The sequence below is a fragment of the Nycticebus coucang genome, chromosome 10 (assembly GCF_027406575.1).
Source record: "Nycticebus coucang isolate mNycCou1 chromosome 10, mNycCou1.pri, whole genome shotgun sequence".
NCBI classification, from domain to species: Eukaryota; Metazoa; Chordata; class Mammalia; order Primates; family Lorisidae; genus Nycticebus; species Nycticebus coucang.
Genome location: NC_069789.1, coordinates 13578337 through 13598331, shown reverse-complemented (window position 1 = coordinate 13598331; position 19995 = coordinate 13578337). Strand labels below are relative to the sequence as shown.

Here is a 19995-nt window from a genome sequence, read left to right as displayed (position 1 = left end):
TAAAACAATAAAAATCCTCCAAGAAAGCATAGGAAAAACACTGGAAGATATTGGCCTGGGGAAAGACTTCACGAAGAAGACTGCCATGGCAATTGCAACAACAACAAAAATAAACAAATGGGACTTCATTAAACTAAAAAGCTTCTGTACAGCTCAGGAGACAATAACCAAAGCAAAGAGACAACCTACACAATGGGAAAGGATATTTGCATATTTTCAATCAGACAAAAGCTTGATAACTAGGATCTATAGAGAACTCAAATTAATCCACATGAAAAAAGCCAACAATCCCATATATCAATGGGCAAGAGACATGAATAGAACTTTCTCTAAAGACGACAGACGAATGGCTAACAAACACATGAAAAAATGTTCATCATCTCCATATATTAGAGAAATGCAAATCAAAACAACCCTGAGATATCATCTAACCCCAGTGAGAATGGCCCACATCACAAAATCTCAAAACTGCAGATGCTGGCATGGATGTGGAGAGAAGGGAACACTTTTACACTGCTGGTGGGACTGCAAACTAGTACAACCTTTCTAGAACGAAGTATGGAGAAACCTCAAAGCACTAAAGCTAGACCTCCCATTTGATCCTGCAATCCCATTACTGGGCATCTACCCAGAAGGAAAAAAATCCTTTTATCATAAGGACACTTGTACTAGACTGTTTATTGCAGCTCAATTTACAATCGCCAAAATGTGGAAACAGCCTAAATGCCCACCAACCCAGGAATGGATTAACAAGCTGTGGTATATGTATACCATGGAATACTATTCAGCCATTAAAAAAAATGGAGACTTTACATCCTTCGTATTAACCTGGATGGACGTGGAAGACATTATTCTTAGTAAAGCATCACAAGAATGGAGAAGCATGAATCCTATGTACTCAATTTTGATATGAAGACAATTAATGACAATTATGGTTATGGGGGGGGAACAGAAAGAGGGACGGAGGGAGGGGGGTGGGGCCTTGGTGTGTGTCACACTTTATGGGCGCAAGGCATGATTGCAAGAGGGACTTTACCTAACAATTGCAATCAGTGTAACCTGGCTTATTGTACCCTCAATGAATCCCCAACAATAAAAAAAAAAAAAAATAGAAAGAACTGTCTAGAACATTTGCCAGAGAATCCAAGTGGCTGAGATTAAAATTCTTCGCTATTTCTAATCACTCTATGGTGCTATTTTACAATAAGGAAAGAGTAGCAGCCAAAAGGGGGTATAGAATCTTTCATACCAATAATAATTTAAGGATCTGTTTGATGCCCTGACATCTCAGCTTCTCTTCCTGTTCTTCAGCTTGGCTGCCTAGTTAGTTATTAAGTGCAAGTTGCTTTATCATCCAGCTGTCAGACAGGATGGGTCAAGATGACAATGAAAGGACTAGCTTTTTGCAAATGTTCATATCTCTTGCAGATCTAGCTAATGTTTCTTGTTTTCTCCTAGAATTTTTTTTTCCAGAATTGAACTTCAAGTACTGTCAATATTTTCAGTATGCTTTTTTTCTGTCTTATGTTGCATAAATTTTCTCTTTACATTCTTCAGTTTTCCTTGAGATATTATAAAAAATATTAAGGACATAATTTCTGACAAAATATTTTAGAATTGTTTTCAAAAGTAATCTAATTCTCTCTGAATTTCTTGAGAACCCATGGTAGTCATTTGTATGATGAATGGAAATAAAACAACAAAAGAAAAACCACCACCTCACACAATGGTACAATTTAAGGATATGTGGCACACTTCACCTCACAGCAGTAAGTTGTGAGTTTCAGAAAGGAGGATCTTAAGAATCTTAGAAGCTCTTGATAACGGCTTGGGGAAAGATTTTATGAAGAAGACTCCATTGAAAATTGCAACAACAACAAAAATAAATAGGACTTAATTAAGCTAAAATGCTTCTGCATGCCTAAGGGCACAAAAATTGAAGCAAACAGACACCTTTGGAATGGGAAAAGATATTTACAAGTTATAAATCCAACAAAGGCTTGATAACCAGAATCTATAGAGAACTCAAATAAATCAACAAACAAAGAGCAAACAATCCCATTTATCACTGAGCAAGAGACAAGAACAAGAAGCTTCTCCAAAGAAGACAGATGAATGGTAAAAAACACATGAAAAATGCCAATCATCATTGAAATACAAATCAAAACCACCCTGAGATATCACCTAGCCCCAGTGAGAACAGCCCACATCACAAAGTTCCAAAGCTGCAGAGGCTGGAGAGGGTGTGAAGAAAAGGCAACACTTTTACAGTATTGGTGGAATTGCAAACTAATACAAGAAGTATGGAAAATCCTCAAGGAACTAGAAGTAGACCTTCCATTTGATCTTGCGACCCCATTACTAGGCATCTACCCAGAAGAAAAAAAATCATTCTACCATAAGGACATTTGGACTAGAATGCTTATCGCAACTCAATTCATAATTGTCAAGATGTGGAAATCAACCATCAACCCATGAATGGATTAATAAACTATAGTATATATATATTATGTAATACTATTCAGCCATAAAAAGATGGAGACTTTACAGCTTTTGTATTGACCTGGATGGAGCTGGAGAACATTCTCCTTAGTAAAGTATCATAAGAATGGAAACGCAAATATCCAAGATACTCAATATTAATATGAAACCAGTAGATGAACAAATACATGCCCACACATGAAAAAAAACACAATGAAACTCAAGTAGGGAGGGTGACAGAAGGAGATTGGTATGCTCTCACCTAACAGGCACGACTTAAGGGTATGTGTCACACTTCCTGGGGATGGGCACCACTACAACTTGGACTTTACCTAACAAAGGTAAATGATGTAACTTAATTTTCTGTACCCTCATGTTAATCTTAACTTAAAAAAAAAAAGTCTTACAAGCATCTTAAAAACTAGGTGGTATTATAAGCTCCCTAGAAAAATTTCCACATTACTAATTCTTATCATCTTCAAATTGACTTCACATATAATCAAGGTTGAGTCATACAAAGGACATTATAAGTTATTCTCAAAAACATGTGGGTACAGAATAACCTTAATAAACTTGATTAGTTCAGTCCATTTTACCAAGATTATATCTTTTACTTCTTACCTGAACAACTGCTCGTAAGTCAAGTTTAATCTATATCAATCATCTTTCTGATATTTATAAAGATTTATACAACCCACGAAGGGCAAACAAATTCAAACTGTTACATTTCAAGCCAACTTGACTTTTAAGCTCCTATACCATCCACTTTTCATATGCATGGTTGAAAACAACAAGAAGTGATCACAGAGAACTGTGTATATTGTTAGAGGAGCAAAATAATAAAAAATGAATAATTATTTCATATCCAATAGTATTAAATATAACAGTTCCTATTTTTGTACAATTAAAGTAAATCAACATGTCACCAGTTACAGCTTCGTTAGCAAACTTGCTGAGAAGAAGAATAGAATGCTGAGAAAAAATGGTTAGGATGGAGTCTGGAGAATGAAAGATGTTTTTCTGAACCCCAAGATGTAAGGCCAGCCACACTCATGTGACATGAGGACTATCAGACAGCTCCTTGACCACAAATGTTGCTCTTGACAATGACTGGGGAGCCATTTGTAAAACAGCATATTGAAAGTGGCAAATTCAGATGAGGAATGGAAGTTAAGTTGCCATAAAAGAGTGGCAGAGACTCGACACCTTAATGATCAGCATGTCTGTGATGAGGAACCTTCTGACACTAAAGATAAAAGGCAAAAATATATAGAACAGCAATGACTACAACTCCCTGTTAATTTTTGACCACTATCTCATTATCTGCCCTATTAACAGTGCTTCATGATCTGAAGCGGACTCCTTTCTTTTTGGCTCCTGAGAATTAGTTCAGTAAGTTCCATCTTCAAACGCATTCAAGGAACTGGTTTAATCGGGACCTTTTTATTTGATTGCTGCCAACAGGAGGTCCTACAGTCTTTTATGATGTCAATGGGCTGCTTCCCAAGCAGATCAAATAGAAGTTTAATGAAAATCTCCACCATTTATATGGAACTGAGAAGAGAACTGTGGTTTATTTTCTTCTGTGGCTTACATTGGAAACAGAGTACCTGCCTAGCTAAGGAGAAAAATGGAACTCATCCAACAGGAGAAGACTTATTTTCTTTATGCTAGAAGAACAGAACTATCGACTGTCAAGAACATGAGAACAGTTGGGAGTATCACGCCAGTCCACATGTTTCATTTTCAGCTAGGTTCATATAGTGAGGTTGGATGGAGTGGGTATTTCTAGAGATTTTACTTGAGGTTCAGCCAAGCATTGGTCGTGAACACACCAATAGCTTCTCCCTCACACTTTTTTTGCACTTCACAGAGCATGGCCCATATTGAATGACAGCAGACAGATTAGTGTGAAGTCTAGACTTCGTGTGCTGACTTGTTCTCTTTGTTAAGTCCTGGTCAGTTATATGAGGTCTTTATATAACTGAGGTCTTCTCCAGAATATCTCACCTTGAGCCTTGTCTCCCTTGCCCCTGCTCCAAGTGCACTCAGTCAAACAGTGCCACGCAGGACCTAAGAGCAAGCACGTGGGAACCACGAACTCTGTTCTTCCCTAAGTGTTTCTGTTCCTCAGAGGCCCATTATCTTTGGTTACCTAATTTTCTCATTCCACAAATAACTCCAAGAGGACTCTCATCTACTCACTGGTTTCAAATATTTGAGTTGATAAATTCCCATACATTCCAAAGATGTATATCCAAAAGTTCCTTGGATGCTTTGTCCAGTTGCTCTATGTACATCTGAAGTTCTATGTATTTAAATATATCATCCCTTCCCCCATCATCCTCATGAAAAGAGAGAGACATAGACAGAAAGAAGGAGACAGAGAGAGATGGGCAGGCAGAGTAATAGCCTGTGTTTCCCAGTGTGTAGGTGGAAGGCATAGCGTTGTATTCATTCTCAAGGTCAAACTCATGGGTGTCATTATTGGCAATGCCTTTTCCCTAAATTCACCTGTCCTCTTACTCTTCCCCACCAAATCTGCCATTGATTTAGCAATGAAGTCCTTTCTGAGTCCTCAGTGTCTCTTACACATAATATTTTTTTCTTAAGTCACACTGGCTGCCTTGAAGTCAGGCCTCCATCATCTCTGCTCTGGACTAGCACATAGCCCCAAGTCTTATCTCCCTCCTTTCTCTACCAACGGACTCCTAGTTTCTAAATTTTTCCAGAGAAAGTCTGTTTGAAAAACTGAATGCAATTTCCCTGCTGAAAATTTCCCAGTTGCTCCTTATTCTTTTCAGAATAAAATTCTGAACTTCTCAAGATTCTAACTACTGTTTTCCTTCCTCTCTAGACTTATCTACCTGATCTGAACTCTCCAAATACCTAACCTTTCCGCCAAGGTCACTCTGCACTATTTGACATTCACAAAGTTCACCAAGCTCTTTCACGCCCTCAAGTTCTCCTGTATGTGCTCGTCTTTGGTTTGACTGAGTTTGACTCATCCTTTACAACGTCACCTTCTCCAAGAAATGTCTCTGTCCCCAGGAGGATGAGTGAGACTCTGCACACTCCTGCAGCACTCTAAGTTTACCTCTTATCTGGAAATTACCTGCTGGTACTCAAGGACATGTTCCCTCAAGGTAGACCTGGCTACTTGGGAGGCTGAGGCAAGAAAATCACTTGAACCCAAGAGTTTGAGTTTGCTGTGAGCTGTGACACCACAGTACTCTACAGAGGGCAACATAATGAGACTCTGTCTCAAAAAAAAAAAATTAAAAAAGGATAGAAAGCAGGTCGTACTTTTTTGTATCTGCAGACTTAACAAAATGCTCACATGTAGGAGGCACCCAAGGTATGTTTAATTCATTAACAAATAGGATTCTTCAGATCCCATGCTATAGCCAGCTTCAGATTCCCAAAGAGTACCAAAGAAACTGGGAGTTAATGTTTATGTTCATGTTTGTATAATTTATATGATGAATGAAATAATTTCAGAGAAATTTCTTTTGTACACAATTTAAAGCATAAAAGAATTATCAAAAGGTTTTTAACAATTCAAATAATGTACATATGTTGACAAAGGCACACAATCACCAAAGTGTAACTACCGTGTAAATCCATATGAATGCAAATATTCCCTCTAAAAAGTGAAATTAGTATTCACCCATATAACAAATATTTAATGAACGCCTCTTAGGTTTGATGCTGGGGTTTCGAGAGTGAGCATATGGAAACTTCTTGTAGTTTACACTACTGTCTGGTAAACAGATTAATCAAATACTACCATTAATGGGTTTATAATTATACAACAGACTGAATACTTGAATGTCTTTTCATGAGGAAGCAAACTAGTTTAGACCTAAGGCAAGTGGGTCTAATTTGGGCAAAGGGGAAAAGGAGGGAAAGCATTTCAGAGAAAAAAGCCCAGCAGTGAAAAGCACTCAAAGCAAGAGCAAGAGGAACTGAAAAGTGACTCTACTGCTGGAGGGAGAGTGCCTGGATGTGATGTCTGAGAGGCAGGCAGGTGTGTAACCGTGCTGCTCCTTATAAGTGAAGGGGACTGGAACACGCCACCCCCCAAAATATACCATTTTGGTATATTGATTAATTAGAGGTAAAGACAGTGGAGAAACAAAAGTTGCAGGGAGTGCTTTTAACCTCCTCATTTCTGCATAAAAGCAGAGCATAAATTTCCTGTGAAAAAGATGACCGTCTGGTACCAAGAAGAGGAGAATGAATACCTTACCACCTGAGATAATGATGGCCAGATGAATCTGCATAAACAAACATGACTAAAATTGTCCTTATCTTCCATTAGTTTCCCTCATATTTTTCCCACTCACTTTCTCACAACCAACTGCTTTTAGAAGACCAAACCCCTTTTCTTTATCTAGTCACTTCTCCACATTTTATCACCTTTTGGTATATGAACCCCCACATCTAACCTGTTTTGCAGTTTTCACTTTTTGTTTAAGAAGCACACTCCTGGCGGTACCTGTGGCTCAAAGAAGTAGGGCGCTGGCCCCAGATACCAGAGGTGGCAGGTTCAAACCCAGCCTCAGCCAAAAAAAAAATGTAAAAAAAAGAAAATGAAACAGCACACTCCTTCACTTACATAAAAATATTAACATCAAATAAAATATGTGTGCTTTTCCCTCGTTAATCTCTCTTTTGTTATCTTAATTAGTAGGACCAACAAAGAGATCATAAGAGAGTAGAGGAAATATTTTTCTTCCCCTACAGAGGTCTTGTCAAGGATTTTGGTCTTAAAATAAGAGAAGGATTTTACTTTTTAAAATTAGGAAGATTTGCAACATAAAATTATCAATGCAGGTGCCCTTTGGAGAAAGAAGGGATTAAGTACAGGGTAGATGTGGAGACCAATTAGGAGCTGATGTAATAGTTCAGGTGAGTGAAAATGATACACTAAACTAAAGCAAGACAAGGGTAAATGGTCACAAGCCAAGGTACCTGACAACTAGTGAGAAGAGAAGCATGGAATAGACATGAGAAGGGAGGCTACAGGAATAGGGATCAAGGTAGCTTCAGCATTTCTGGAATGTGCAATCATCATCAAGACAGAGAACAGGGATGAGGCTGAGGATAAGCCAATACATTTCATTTTAGACATGTCAGGTTTGAGGTTTCTTTAAATTATTTAAGTGGAAATATAGCATGAGAAGTTTACTTTACCACTGTTCTAAGGGAAGATCTGAACTGGAGATATGCATTTGGAAGCTGCATGAGATTTATAATTAAAAGCCATAGGCAGGGATGACATTGCCTTGGGAGAAAAAAAAAAAAAAACACAGAGTGAGATTTCCAATGATGTGTTGCTACCCCAGTTACTTTGGGAACAGTCTAGTCTATGATGTTCTCTTCTTTCAAACCTTCACTGGGTTCTCTAAATGGTGTGGAAATCTGACCTTCAAATTTTAGAGGAGAAGAAATGGCAGTGGGTTACTCAAGGTCATGCTACTTCTCAGAGGTAGAGCTGACACAACGCTCAGGTCTTTTTGATGAGTACTCCAAAGGGTAGGGAGTGGGGCTGTGCTGGGAGAGTCCCCAGTGCCCAGAATCCTACAGGGTGGTCTGTCATGATGAAAGAACACAGGTAACGTTGTGTAAAGACCAACACACGTGTGGTCAACGCATGGTGGTGCTGAGAAAGGGAATGAGATTTTGCATTGGACCTTTTGTGCTTTAAATATCAGTGAACTGGGCAAAATTGGGCCAAAATCTTGAAATCTCAGACCCTTTATTTCTTTCTTTAGAAAATGGAGATAAAGAATAATCGCCTGCAGTGTTGTAAGGAGTAAAACTAACATATTAAAAGCCACTAACTACATAGTAGGTTCCTAAATTACTAATATTTTCCTCTAAAGTAATGAAGTAAAAATAGACGGTATCATAATAACAAAAACTTATTATTAAAAAAAAATTCAAGGGTTCATTCAAACTATTTCAAAACATTATATATTGTTTGAAGTATTGAAAAGGTAGTTATTTCTCTCATCAGGATATAAAGCCTACTTAATATATGTCATATTACATTTAAAATCTAAAAAGTATCTATGATTACAAACACCTATGATCTGTACCCAAATAATATTCAATATTAATATATTTTCTAGAAATAAAGCACAAAATAAGCCCCTTACTATTTTTATATCTTATTAAGCAACTAAAACTTATTAAGCAACTAAAAACAGCATACATTTTATTTCAATATGCAGATAGCCAATGTCAATAGTACATTTGCAAAATATGACAAAAAATTGATGAAATACCCTTTAAAGTATAAAATTAATTATTTCTTCTTTTATTCATAAGATTTTATACTCTAGATTTAGATCTCTATTCTGCTAAATTCAGAGTTTAAATACAAAGGGTTTTGAACTGACATGAGTGTCATAGTTGGCTTTACCAAAGATTTAAGATGAGAGAACAAATAAACATTGCAAGCTACAGGATATGAATTCTGGGGAAATAGCTCTCATGCAAGAATAAGACTTATGGGATTCATTTAAAGAAAATCTTCAAGCAAAATCTTCAATATATTTTTAGCTCTATAGTTATTTTTCCCAATTTGAAGATACATTTGTTCAAAAATTGCATAAAACTTTCATGCAGTAATATTTGGACATAATCTTTTATTTCTTTTTATGATGAACTGTTCAAATCATAGCCAATGTGTAGCCTTACTCGAATGGAGTATTCTGGGGAAAATCACTCCTTAACACACTAGACAGTTCTCAAATTCCTCTTTAGGACTTATTCCTTATCTAACTCCAAAATATGACTGGAAGCAATTTGCAGTATTAATACCTCCCCCACCCCCCACTAAATTAAAACAACAACAACAATAAAAGATATACAAAAAATCAATTAGAAGGTGAAGGAAGGTGGACATGTAGACCTATCAGTTATCAATCAGTTGAGAAATAAATGAATGAAATATTAAATTTATCAATGAATTTCTTGGCAACTAGAGAAAAAAGGGAAAGGAAAATATAAGTAATACATTTCCTATTATTTTAAAAAGGAAAAGTCAAGTTTATTTTCAAAGATACAATATTCTTAGTAGTTTATCATAGAATAAATTTATTTCATTGATCACCCCATTAGAAACTCACAAACACATAGTAAATATATTGGACTATAACTTTGCAAAAGTTACATAATACGACCCATAGAAAACCCCATGTCTCCCTCCAACATTGCAACAATAACAACCAGAGAACAACAACACGTGGGTGGAGTCAGGTAATGCAATGTGGGAAGTAAACTACCTCACATCTCAGCAATTATTTTCCTTTCTGTTCCCCCAACTCCATTTAAATTTTTTTTAATTTTTTCTTTTTTTTTTTTTTTTTTTGTAGAGACAGAGTCTCACTTTATGGCCCTTGGTAGAGTGCCGTGGCCTCACACAGCTCACAGCAACCTCCAACTCCTGGGCTTAAGCGATTCTCTTGCCTCAGCCTCCCAAGCAGCTGGGACTACAGGCGCCCGCAACAACGCCCAGCTATTTTTTTGTTGCAGTTTGGCCGGGGCTGGGTTTGAACCCGCCACCCTCGGCATATGGGGCCAGCGCCCTAATTTTTTCGTTTTGCTGCTTGTTGATAATCTATATTCCTTCATATTAACCTGGATGGAAGTGGAAGACATTATTCTTAGTAAAGCATCACAAAAATGGAGAAGCATGAATCCTATGTACTCAATCTTGATATGAGGACAATTAATGACAATTAAGGTTATGGGGGGGGAAGCAGAAAGAGGGATGGGGGGAGGAGGGTGGGGCCTTAGTGTGTGTCACAATTTATGGGGGCAAGACATGATTGCAAGAGGGACTTTACCTAACAATTGTAATCAGTGTAACTGGCTTATTGTACCCTCAATGAATCCCCAACAATAAAAAAAAAAAAAAAAAAAAGATCTTAAAAAAAAAAAAAAGCAAAGCAAAAGAGAAAAAGAGTCACCTAATTATTTGCTCATTATTAGGTGACTCTTTTTCTCTTTGTATCAGCTTACGGTAAAGTCTTTGTTACTATTATATACAAACTTCATAAAAGTATTTCTTTCAGTAATTAAGGGCATATAGTTCAGATTCTTTGCTGAAGATCAGATTACAAAATGACAACATTTAAACAGTTGTGCTTCCATAACTGACTTTTTTCTTGTTGTTGTTGTTTTGAGACAGAGTCTCACCATGTCACCCTCAATAGATTGCCATGGTGTAACAGCTCACAGAACTTCAAACCCATGGGCTTAAGCAACTTCTAACTCTTGGGCTTAAGCAAGTCTCTTGTCTCAGCCTCCCAAGTAGCTGGGACTACAGGCATCTGCCACAATGCCCAGCTACATTTTTGTTGTAGTTGTCATTGTTTAGCAGGTCCAGGCCAGGTTCCAACTTGCTAGCACCAGTGTATGTGGCTGGTGCCTTAACCCCTGAGCTACAGGCGCCAAACCTATAGCTGACTTTTTTAACCTCTCTGAACAGAACTGAACTTCATCCATCACACCAGTTCAGCACGTGGTACCAACCCATATGTAATGTATTTCCCCAGTAAAATTAAAAATTTTGCTCTCGAAACCAGTATAATAACTGGAACATAGTGAGTAATGGATCAGTGTTCACTGAATAAAAAAAAATAATAAAGGAAAATATAGTTAGAAAACATTGACATCTAAGACTAGCAGATGCCAATACCATTATTTTAAAAATCAGCTTAAAAAGAGATATTCCCTGGTTTCCTCCTAGTCCTAAAGCATTAGAATATCTACAGTTGGAGTCTGGAAATTTGAATTTTCTAAAAAACTCCCCAGCAGCATTTGACCCAGCCCACAATGTCAATTCCCCTTTTATAGCATTTTGTGCAGACTCATATTTATTTTACAATTATAAGGATTTGTGCACAAGACATATACTTTAGGGGATGAGTCCTGGATATAATTTGAAGAAATATTGATGTGGGAAAAGTATGAATTAACTAAGGGAAGAAGAGAAGGCAGCAGAACAAAAGGTAGATAGATGTTTTAGGGTGGAGATTGGGGGTGAGGAAAGGGAAAGGATGTTTGTGTAGGGCGGCGCCTTTGGCTCAAAGGAGTAGGGCGCGGGCCCCATGTACCAGAGGTGGCAGGTTCAAACCTGGCCCTAGACAAAAACTGCCAAAAGACAACAACCACAAAAAAGAAAAAACAGGATGTTTGTGTAGTATCAGGACTGTCCCCTTGATACTGCATTGTTTTATTTTATTTTGTTTTCATTTACAAATAATAATTGTACTTATTCATGGGGAACATAGTGATGCTTCAATACATACAGTGTATGGTAATCAGATCAGGGTAATTAGCATATAAATCATCTCAAACATTTATCATTTGTTTGTGTTGGGAATGTTTAATACCCTCTTTCTAGCTATTTGAAACTCTGTAATACATCATTGTCATCCTACAATGATATGTCTAATGGCATAGACCATTAGAATTTACTCCCCCATTTGGCTGTAATTTTATATCCTTTCACACATCTCTCTCTGTAAATTTCCAGGTGACATTCATACTATTGATCCATAGAAGTATCAAGATTGTAGGGAGCACAAATGGGTGCTGAGAAAATGACGAGAACCATATCTGAAATCCTTCCTTCCCTGTGGAACGGATTGTAGCATTACCCTAACCTCCTCTCACACAGCACAGCCTTCGTCACTGTTGGTTTCTGATGCCATTATGGGTGACAAAGTGAGAAAAGCCCTTATTGCATTAGTAGCTGTGCAACAGAACGTGTCACAGGCCCAGGGACTGGAGGGAGAAACAGAAAGAGCCAGGAGAGCACGCAGCAGAAGAGTCACAAATTGGGTCACGTAAGAACAGAGGAATGAAAAATCCCCAGGGACCAGAAGAAATATCTGGGGAAAAAAATTGCAGGAAAAAAAAAAAAAAAAAGACTACTTCTAATAAAGTGGATGGGAATTGAGAACATTATAATCTGGGAATTTCAATTTAAAGAGGCTGACAAATTCTAGACAAAATACCAAACATACCAATTAAATCTGTGGCAAAGCATCTAATTGAACCTGTAAGCAGAAGGCTCCTGAGAGGTTTCTAAGAAACAAAAAATGGTAATTTGAACCAAACCCCAGTAATATGAGATAATGTCATGATTTCTTCTCTATTCTTTAGGTACCACTACTGTTTTATGTCAGTGAACATTAAAACAATGATCAGAAATTTCAGGGTTCTTTGTCAGACTTTATGTCCTATCTTATTTTTTAATGAAAATCTTAACATTGTCAACCAAGAGTTCTTCCCACAGGTTGCCATTGAGGTATTGCTATCTGCAGAACTCAATGACAAATTTTAGACTTCAACAGAATAGTTAACTCAAACCTGCAGCCCAGCTTAATCTGATGAGCAAACTGCGTTTGTTTACTCTGTATATTTTCATAGAAATTCCTGAAATGGAGCGTCTTTGGATAGGCCACATGTGGTTGAACTGATCATTGTTCCCAATACAGGTGGACAACTTAGTGAATTTATCTGCTTGTATTCTGAAACAGACAAGTTCATCCCTTTTCTTGGCTCATGAAAAATGAGCTACATTTTCATATTTATTTTTAAAAGCATATTTAACTCTCTGAGTTCTTGGACAAAGGGAATTTACGATTTACCTGGGGATATAGGACACATACCAAAATAACTTTAAGACAAGGGGAGCATAATAATTGCTATCAGACAGGCCAAATGCAAGGTCATTGAGAGTGCAGGGACTAGAAGCTCAGAATGATCTTCTCCAAGGAGCTCTCTGAAGAATGGGTGGAATTTAACAGTTGAAGATGGCCAGGAAGGGGGAAGGTGAGGAGAGAAGATAGGGAATAAAGTCACAGACATGGAAAGTCTAGAGCCCCAGAGGTCCTCAAACTTTTTAAACAGGGGGCCAGTTCACTGTCCCTCAGACCGTTGGAGGGCTGGACTATAGTTTAAAAAAAAAAACTATGCACAAATTTCTATGCACACTGCACATATCTTACTTGGAAGTAAAAAACAAAACAGGCACAAATACAATCACACTGCCTCATGCAGCAGTTTGCGGACCCCTGGAGACTCTAGACCATCACTAAGGAAGAGCAAGAAACTGGAATATAGCCGGGCGTTGTGGCGGGCGCCTGTAGTCCCAGCTACTCGGGAGGCTGAGGCAAGAGAATCGCTTAAGCCCAGGAGTTGGAGGTTGCTGTGAGCTGTGTGAGGCCACGGCACTCTACCAAGGGCCATAAAGTGAGACTCTGTCTCTACAAAAAAAAAAAAAAAAAAAGAAAAAGAAACTGGAATAAAGTGGGCATAAGAGTAACAGGAGAAAGAGGACACATCCTGTTAGAGCAAAATGTCATTCATTCTGTGCTAGCTCTCACCTGCTCCAAGCTCCCTCTCTTCTCTCTGAGAGCAACGTAGCTCTAAAACTCCAACACCAGCTCCTGCTTTTTCCCAATATTCCAGTCCTGATCCAGTACTCTTCCCGAGGTTGGAGGCCTCCTGGTCATGACTCTTCCCTTGATGCTGGTTCACAGGGAAGCATCGACACACCAGATTCCCATCAAGCACCCTGACAGGAATCAGCTCCCGATTATTAGCACTCACGGTTGAGGCTTTGGCCATTCATCTGGCCTCTTCCCTAAGCCCCTGGAGGCCACGCCCAGCACACCCCAGCCCCCATAATTGGGGTCTTCATTGTTCGTGGAGTCAGAGCATAGATTTTTAACTCTTCACTCTTTATTTTGCCTTGGGTTTCTCTGCCTACTTCCAATCAAACCTACGGTTTTTCTCTAAGTCTGATAATGATTTATCTCTCATTTTCCCCATTTTAAAACAAGACAAAAAAAATAAGGTCCATTGGGCTGGGTCCTCTTTTATTCTGCACACCCAGTTATTCACCAAATCCTCATGCTCTTTCCTCTCTATTGCTTCAGCCCTTGAATACCAGAACCTTGGCACCGAAACTGGTCCCGCAAAAGCCTTACCCCTACCTCAGTGGCTCCCCACCCAAGGGAGGCTGTTACTGCAAACATTCGCTCAGTCTTTCAATTTATGGAATTGAAATGCCAATTTATCCCCAGTGCTTTCATCATCACATCCTCTGCCAAAAATTTTAGATGTCTCCATATTTCCCCATAGAATAGAATGGGAATCTTTTGGTTGGTTTTCGAAGACCCTCATAACCTGACCCAATTCTAGTTGACCCTATTTCTTCTCTCCTGTTCTCTGCAGTTGGGTCCTTGCCCCATTGTGCCAGCATAGCTGGTGGTGCTCTGTTCTTTGAGCTGATGTGACTCTCCCTCATCATTCAAATTCAACCCTTCACTGCTCAGTAGGTAGACTTTCTCAGTCAGAGAAAAAGAAAATCACTAATTTTTTTCACCCTCCTCATTTCCATATATAACCTACATAAATTGTTTTATACTCCTTTATTTGTTTTAATATCATTTTCTGTCACTTCACCTTTGTTTATTCTTTCTTTACAAACTAACCTAGAGAAGAGTCATGATTTGGGGTGTCAGGATTTTTTTACGTATTACTTTCATTTTCAATGTCATTGCTGTCATAAACAGGCCATGGACATTTTGTCTACAGTTACTGACTAATGGGGTAGAGAGACAGTTTCCATAGCGAATGGCTGGAGTTGGTTTTCAATAGTTATATGAAAGATGCAGGAGAAAGCAGAGCTATGCTCCATGCAGACTCACCAGAGAAGACGCTTGGGATCTTGGAAAGAAAGCTTTTGACAGTACGAATAGGAATACCATTCTTTTCATCTTGCATCCGTGCGATGACATCTTCCATCTACACAACAATAAGATAATTAAAACTTTTACAAAGTTGAACTTTTGAAGAAAATATTGGCTGCCACAATAATTTTGCATTCTAGTTTTGCCCAACCAAGAATAATGCCCCGTTCTTGCCTTTCTAGACTTTGTCACATTAATTATTTAAATTGCATTAAAAGGACATAGAGGGAACAAGAAAAATGGCCATTTTAGGGCCCCTGAAGCTATTAATAGGAATCTTGTGCCTTGAATGTTGCCTTTCTTCTGGTTTCATATATTTTGGTATAAAGGTTGAGATGAAAAAGTGTTGATCTTTGAAGTTGTCAAAAACCAGTGTCATAGCAAATTGATGCTTTATTGATGTTGTCTCTACCAAATTCAGTGCAAAAGAAAGTAGAAGACTTGAAAGACCTGGTTGGACTACCTCGTCAAGGAAAAGAATTTCTGTGACTTGGTATAACATTAGAGCTCTAAAACCTGCCTAGAAATTACACTGAAGGCAGCAACTGCTGCTCCTCTTGCCCAGACACCTCCTGACATGTGATATAAACCCAACTCAGGTGCATGCACACACATACGCACGATATAATGATGTAATACCATAGCCTTCTACCCATTTAGCAGATTCCATTCTTTCTTTTTCTTTTGCAAATTTTTCAGTTCTAAGAAGCTGTGCTATACAAAGTTTAATGTGGAATTTCATTACGAATAATATTCATTCCAATCACGGCCTCAGACAATCTCTAAACCTGGGAGATGCGCATACACAAAAACCTACACGAGTTGTAAGGGTGGAACCCAAACTCCATTTATTCACAGAATCATAGATCACTGATTCTAAACTAGGCTTGCCATAGAAGACTATGGATATACAAATGAATGTAACACAGGTCATGCTTTCAAAAAATTCACACTCAATAGTCAAAACCAAGGTGAAACTTGAGGAAAGTTTATAGTTTATAGTGTTACAGCAATGTTGGTTTCTTTTGTTTGATAATTATACCATGGTTAGGTAAAATGTTAACATTAAGGGAGCTGAGTAAAGGGAGAATGGGAACTCTGTTACTTCTGCATCATTTTTGTAAGTCCAAAATTATTTCAATGGAAAAAGTTAAAAAGAGGCCAGGCACAATAGCTCATGCCTGTCATCCTAGCCCTGTGAGAGACCAAAGTGGGTGGATTGCTTGAGCTCAAGAGCTCAAGACCAGTCCGAGGAAGAGCAAGACCCTATCCTTTCCAAAAAATAGAATAAAAAAACAAACAAAGAAACAAACAAATCTAGCCAGGTACAGTGGCAGCACCTGTAGTCCCAGCTACTCAGAAGGCGAGAGAATCTCTTGAGCCCAAGAGTTTAAAGTTGCTGTGAGTTATGATACTGTCACAGCACTCTACCAAGGGTGACAGAGTGAAACTTTGTCTCAAAAAAAAAAAGTTAAATAAAATCACACTCTAAACTTTACATCAATGAATTATCAAATTCCAATCAATGTAGCTTCAAAATTGTTTTCAACTAAGGAATCTAATTTGGTTGGATAAGAATCATCAAATTTATTAATATGACAAATAACTGGGGTTATGGGAACTGCAAGTTCTAAAGTATGAAGGTTGTATTTCACTCTCAGCCTTCTAATTATTATCCATGTTCAGTAAGCAAGTAAATAAGCAAGTAAATAACCCTTTTAAGACTCATTTGCTTGATCCATAAAATGGAGATAATGATCCTCATAATTCTCTCATGGTTTTTCGTGGGATTGTATGGTGCTGGGTGAGATATAGTATTTTAATGCTAAATGATGTGACATATATAAAGGCTGGTACACAGATAGGACTATAAATATGGAACTAAAAATGTGCACACACACATGGCCCTGATACTTGGGGATACTTACTCTCCATCTTCCTCATATTTATTTTTGTATGGAAGGAACACCACTACCCTAATCCCCCTGCCTCTTTCTGCCCCTAATTTACTCCAGGGGAGCAGAGCTGACTGATCAGATAGAAGTGTTAAGAAGGGCAGACTGGCCCCTAGGGTCCATTCCTCTTCTCTCAGCTGGAAGCTCACATCCAACTTTGCTGATATAAAGGGGTCGGCAAGTCTGCCCAGGATTAGATTTCAGGATTAAAGCTCACCTGTGCACAAACACGCTTCAAGAGCAGCTATATTAGCAATCCAGGTGATTTTGTGACCCCTTTGTGCCTTTCACTTTGGTTGTGGTTCTCAGGTGGTTCAGAAGTCAAGTAGAAAAGGAAGGTATTTTTATAACATCTCCAAAAGACCCCAGTGATAACCTGATTCTCTGCTTCTTCTCATGTGGTGAAGCTACCTCATCAAACCACAGAAACATGAAAATAGATACACTCTCAAGGCTTTTTATTTCATTAGTATTTGCTCTTGATTGACCCGACACAGTGTTCAGAAATGCAGAATAAGCTGCTTTGCCTTGAAGGGTATCAGCCTCTAAGCTCTTGTATTATCTGCTTAATGGTTTAAACCAGGCTGGATTAGACGGACATAGAAACCTCTCTGACTCTCCACTTTAATCGTCTCAGCACCTAGGGTTGCGGAAACAATCACCTCTGGTTAGGGACTGAATTAAGGTTCACAGCTATCAGCAGGGTCATTTTCTCTGCAAAGTCATGCCTAATCTCAGTTCATTGGATCCCAATGGAGTGAGACTAGGAGGCTGGGAATGGAAAGTGACTTTGTAGTTGTATTTCAAAACCTTCTGTTTTTCTAATTTAAAATTTTCCTATTTTTCAATAGAAAGAAAATTCAAACTCCAAGTAAAAATAGGATTTATATTCTAGACTGAAAATGTGATCATGGAAACATATTCAGCTGTTTTTGTCATAATTCAATATGATTTATCTACAAACTTTGCCATGGCCTCACATAGGTGCTGCATAAAAACACAGCCACTTTATCTACTGAAGTTACTGCAAACATTCAGTCTATCAATTTTTATAGTAAGCACAGATTAAACATGCTGGATTATCTGCTTTTCCACTATTAGCAATAACAATTGAATAAGAAAAAGAAGCTAAAAGCAGACAAAATAATAGAACATACTGGATATAGAAAAATGTATGAGGAGGGGAGGGGGAAGGTTTGGCAGACGGAGGGTAATCAGTGGGACCTCACCTATCATGTATATTGCCAGGGTACATGTCAAATCTGTTAAGAGTAGAGTGTAAATGTCTTAACACAATAATTAAGCAAGTGAGGTGAAGGCAATGTTAACCACTTTGATGTAAGCATTCCAAATCGTATATAAAATCAGCACAGGTACCCCCTAAATGCATTAACGTAGACAGTTATGATTTAATAAAAAAATTAATAGCAAAAAAACATTTTTAAGTAATAAAATAAAGAAGTAAGATGAATAAATATTTAAAACTCTTTGGAACAATTTCGTTTAAGGTCAAAGACTCAGGTACCTCAAGTATTGAAAAAGAGCAGGGATCGCTCCTGAGAGCCTGCTGAGCTCTCCCCCAAACATGGAATTAAAGGAAAAATTTCAAATCCCTTCAAGGGAAATTCCAGACCCTAGTTAAACCTGAAACTGCAATTAAAGAAGTAAATGAATATAAACTGCTAAGCAAGAAGACAATAATAGCTTAAACAGTAGTCACCCAAGTAAGTTAGTCATAAGATGTTTGATTCCTTACAGAATCTAAAGATCGCATCTTGACATGCGTGCTTGAGTTGTTTTGCAGAAACCTAGACTCCCAGCAGATGGAAAACTCTGGCTGCTGTCACATAGACCTTACAGACTCCGACCAACTAGACCTAGAAAATGGATAAGGAAGTTCCAGAATCCCCTAGCCCTTAACTGACTCTGCAAATCCCTGCACCCTTGCCTGTATGAACCCTTAGCCACCCATTCTCCTAGTGCGGCACCCTGCAATAAACAGTTTTTCCTCTCAAAGCAAATCCCGGTGTCAGGGTTTGTCTTTGCTATGACAACAAGAAGTTAGAAGCGCATGATCTGTATGATGTCTTCAAGCTACAAAATTATTGAAGTCTGGAAATAATCATCAGCGTTCAGATTTTCTTCACTAAAGCAAAGAGACAACTCCCTGTCAGAGACAAATAGATGAGGCTGTTAAAATGAACAGGGCCTTTTACACGTTGATTTGCTTTCACCTGTCAGCACATTTTAATTTGAATGCAAATCTTAGACTGATTAAGAGCATGCATTTCAGGCCAGTCAGACCTGAGTTTAAATCCTGGCTGTGCTGCTTACAAGCTGTTTGAACAGGTTAAGTTAGTGTATCATGCTAAGACTCAGTTTTCTCATCTATGAAATTAAGGTAATAGTAACAGCATATGGCTTATCAAGGGTGAGAATGCTGTTTACCATAATGCCACCATCTCCGCGATCCCCATCACAACCACCCTCACCACCACCATATCATCGTAATGAAAGTGATTTATTTTCTCATCACTGTGCTAAGCAGCCACAGACCTTTTTTTCTCATACAATTCGGCTGGCAAAGACAACTATATTCAAGTGCCAAATATTTATTAAAAGCAATAAATTATCAAGCACTAAGTAGGCAGAGATGCCTATGGATAAGCTCTATCTTATCTTACTTGTAGAACACTGGACTTCTGTTGGTCCCTGAAAAATAGGAGATTTGATTAGAAAAAAACATCAGGAAAAACATTTGTGCATATAAGCAA

At 38.2% G+C, this 19995-nt stretch overlaps 1 protein-coding gene across 8 annotated transcripts in view; it reads right to left on the bottom strand.

Moving 5' to 3' along the window:
• The window catches only part of RGS7 (regulator of G protein signaling 7), a 520788-nt gene that overhangs the window by 255988 nt on the left and 244805 nt on the right, over window positions 1–19995 (bottom strand). For all 8 annotated transcript variants that reach the window (XM_053607467.1, XM_053607468.1, XM_053607469.1 and 5 more), the window contains exon 3: window positions 15225–15321. In XM_053607467.1, coding sequence (XP_053463442.1) covers window positions 15225–15321 — 97 coding nt within the window. The remainder of the gene's footprint in view (window positions 1–15224; window positions 15322–19995) is intronic.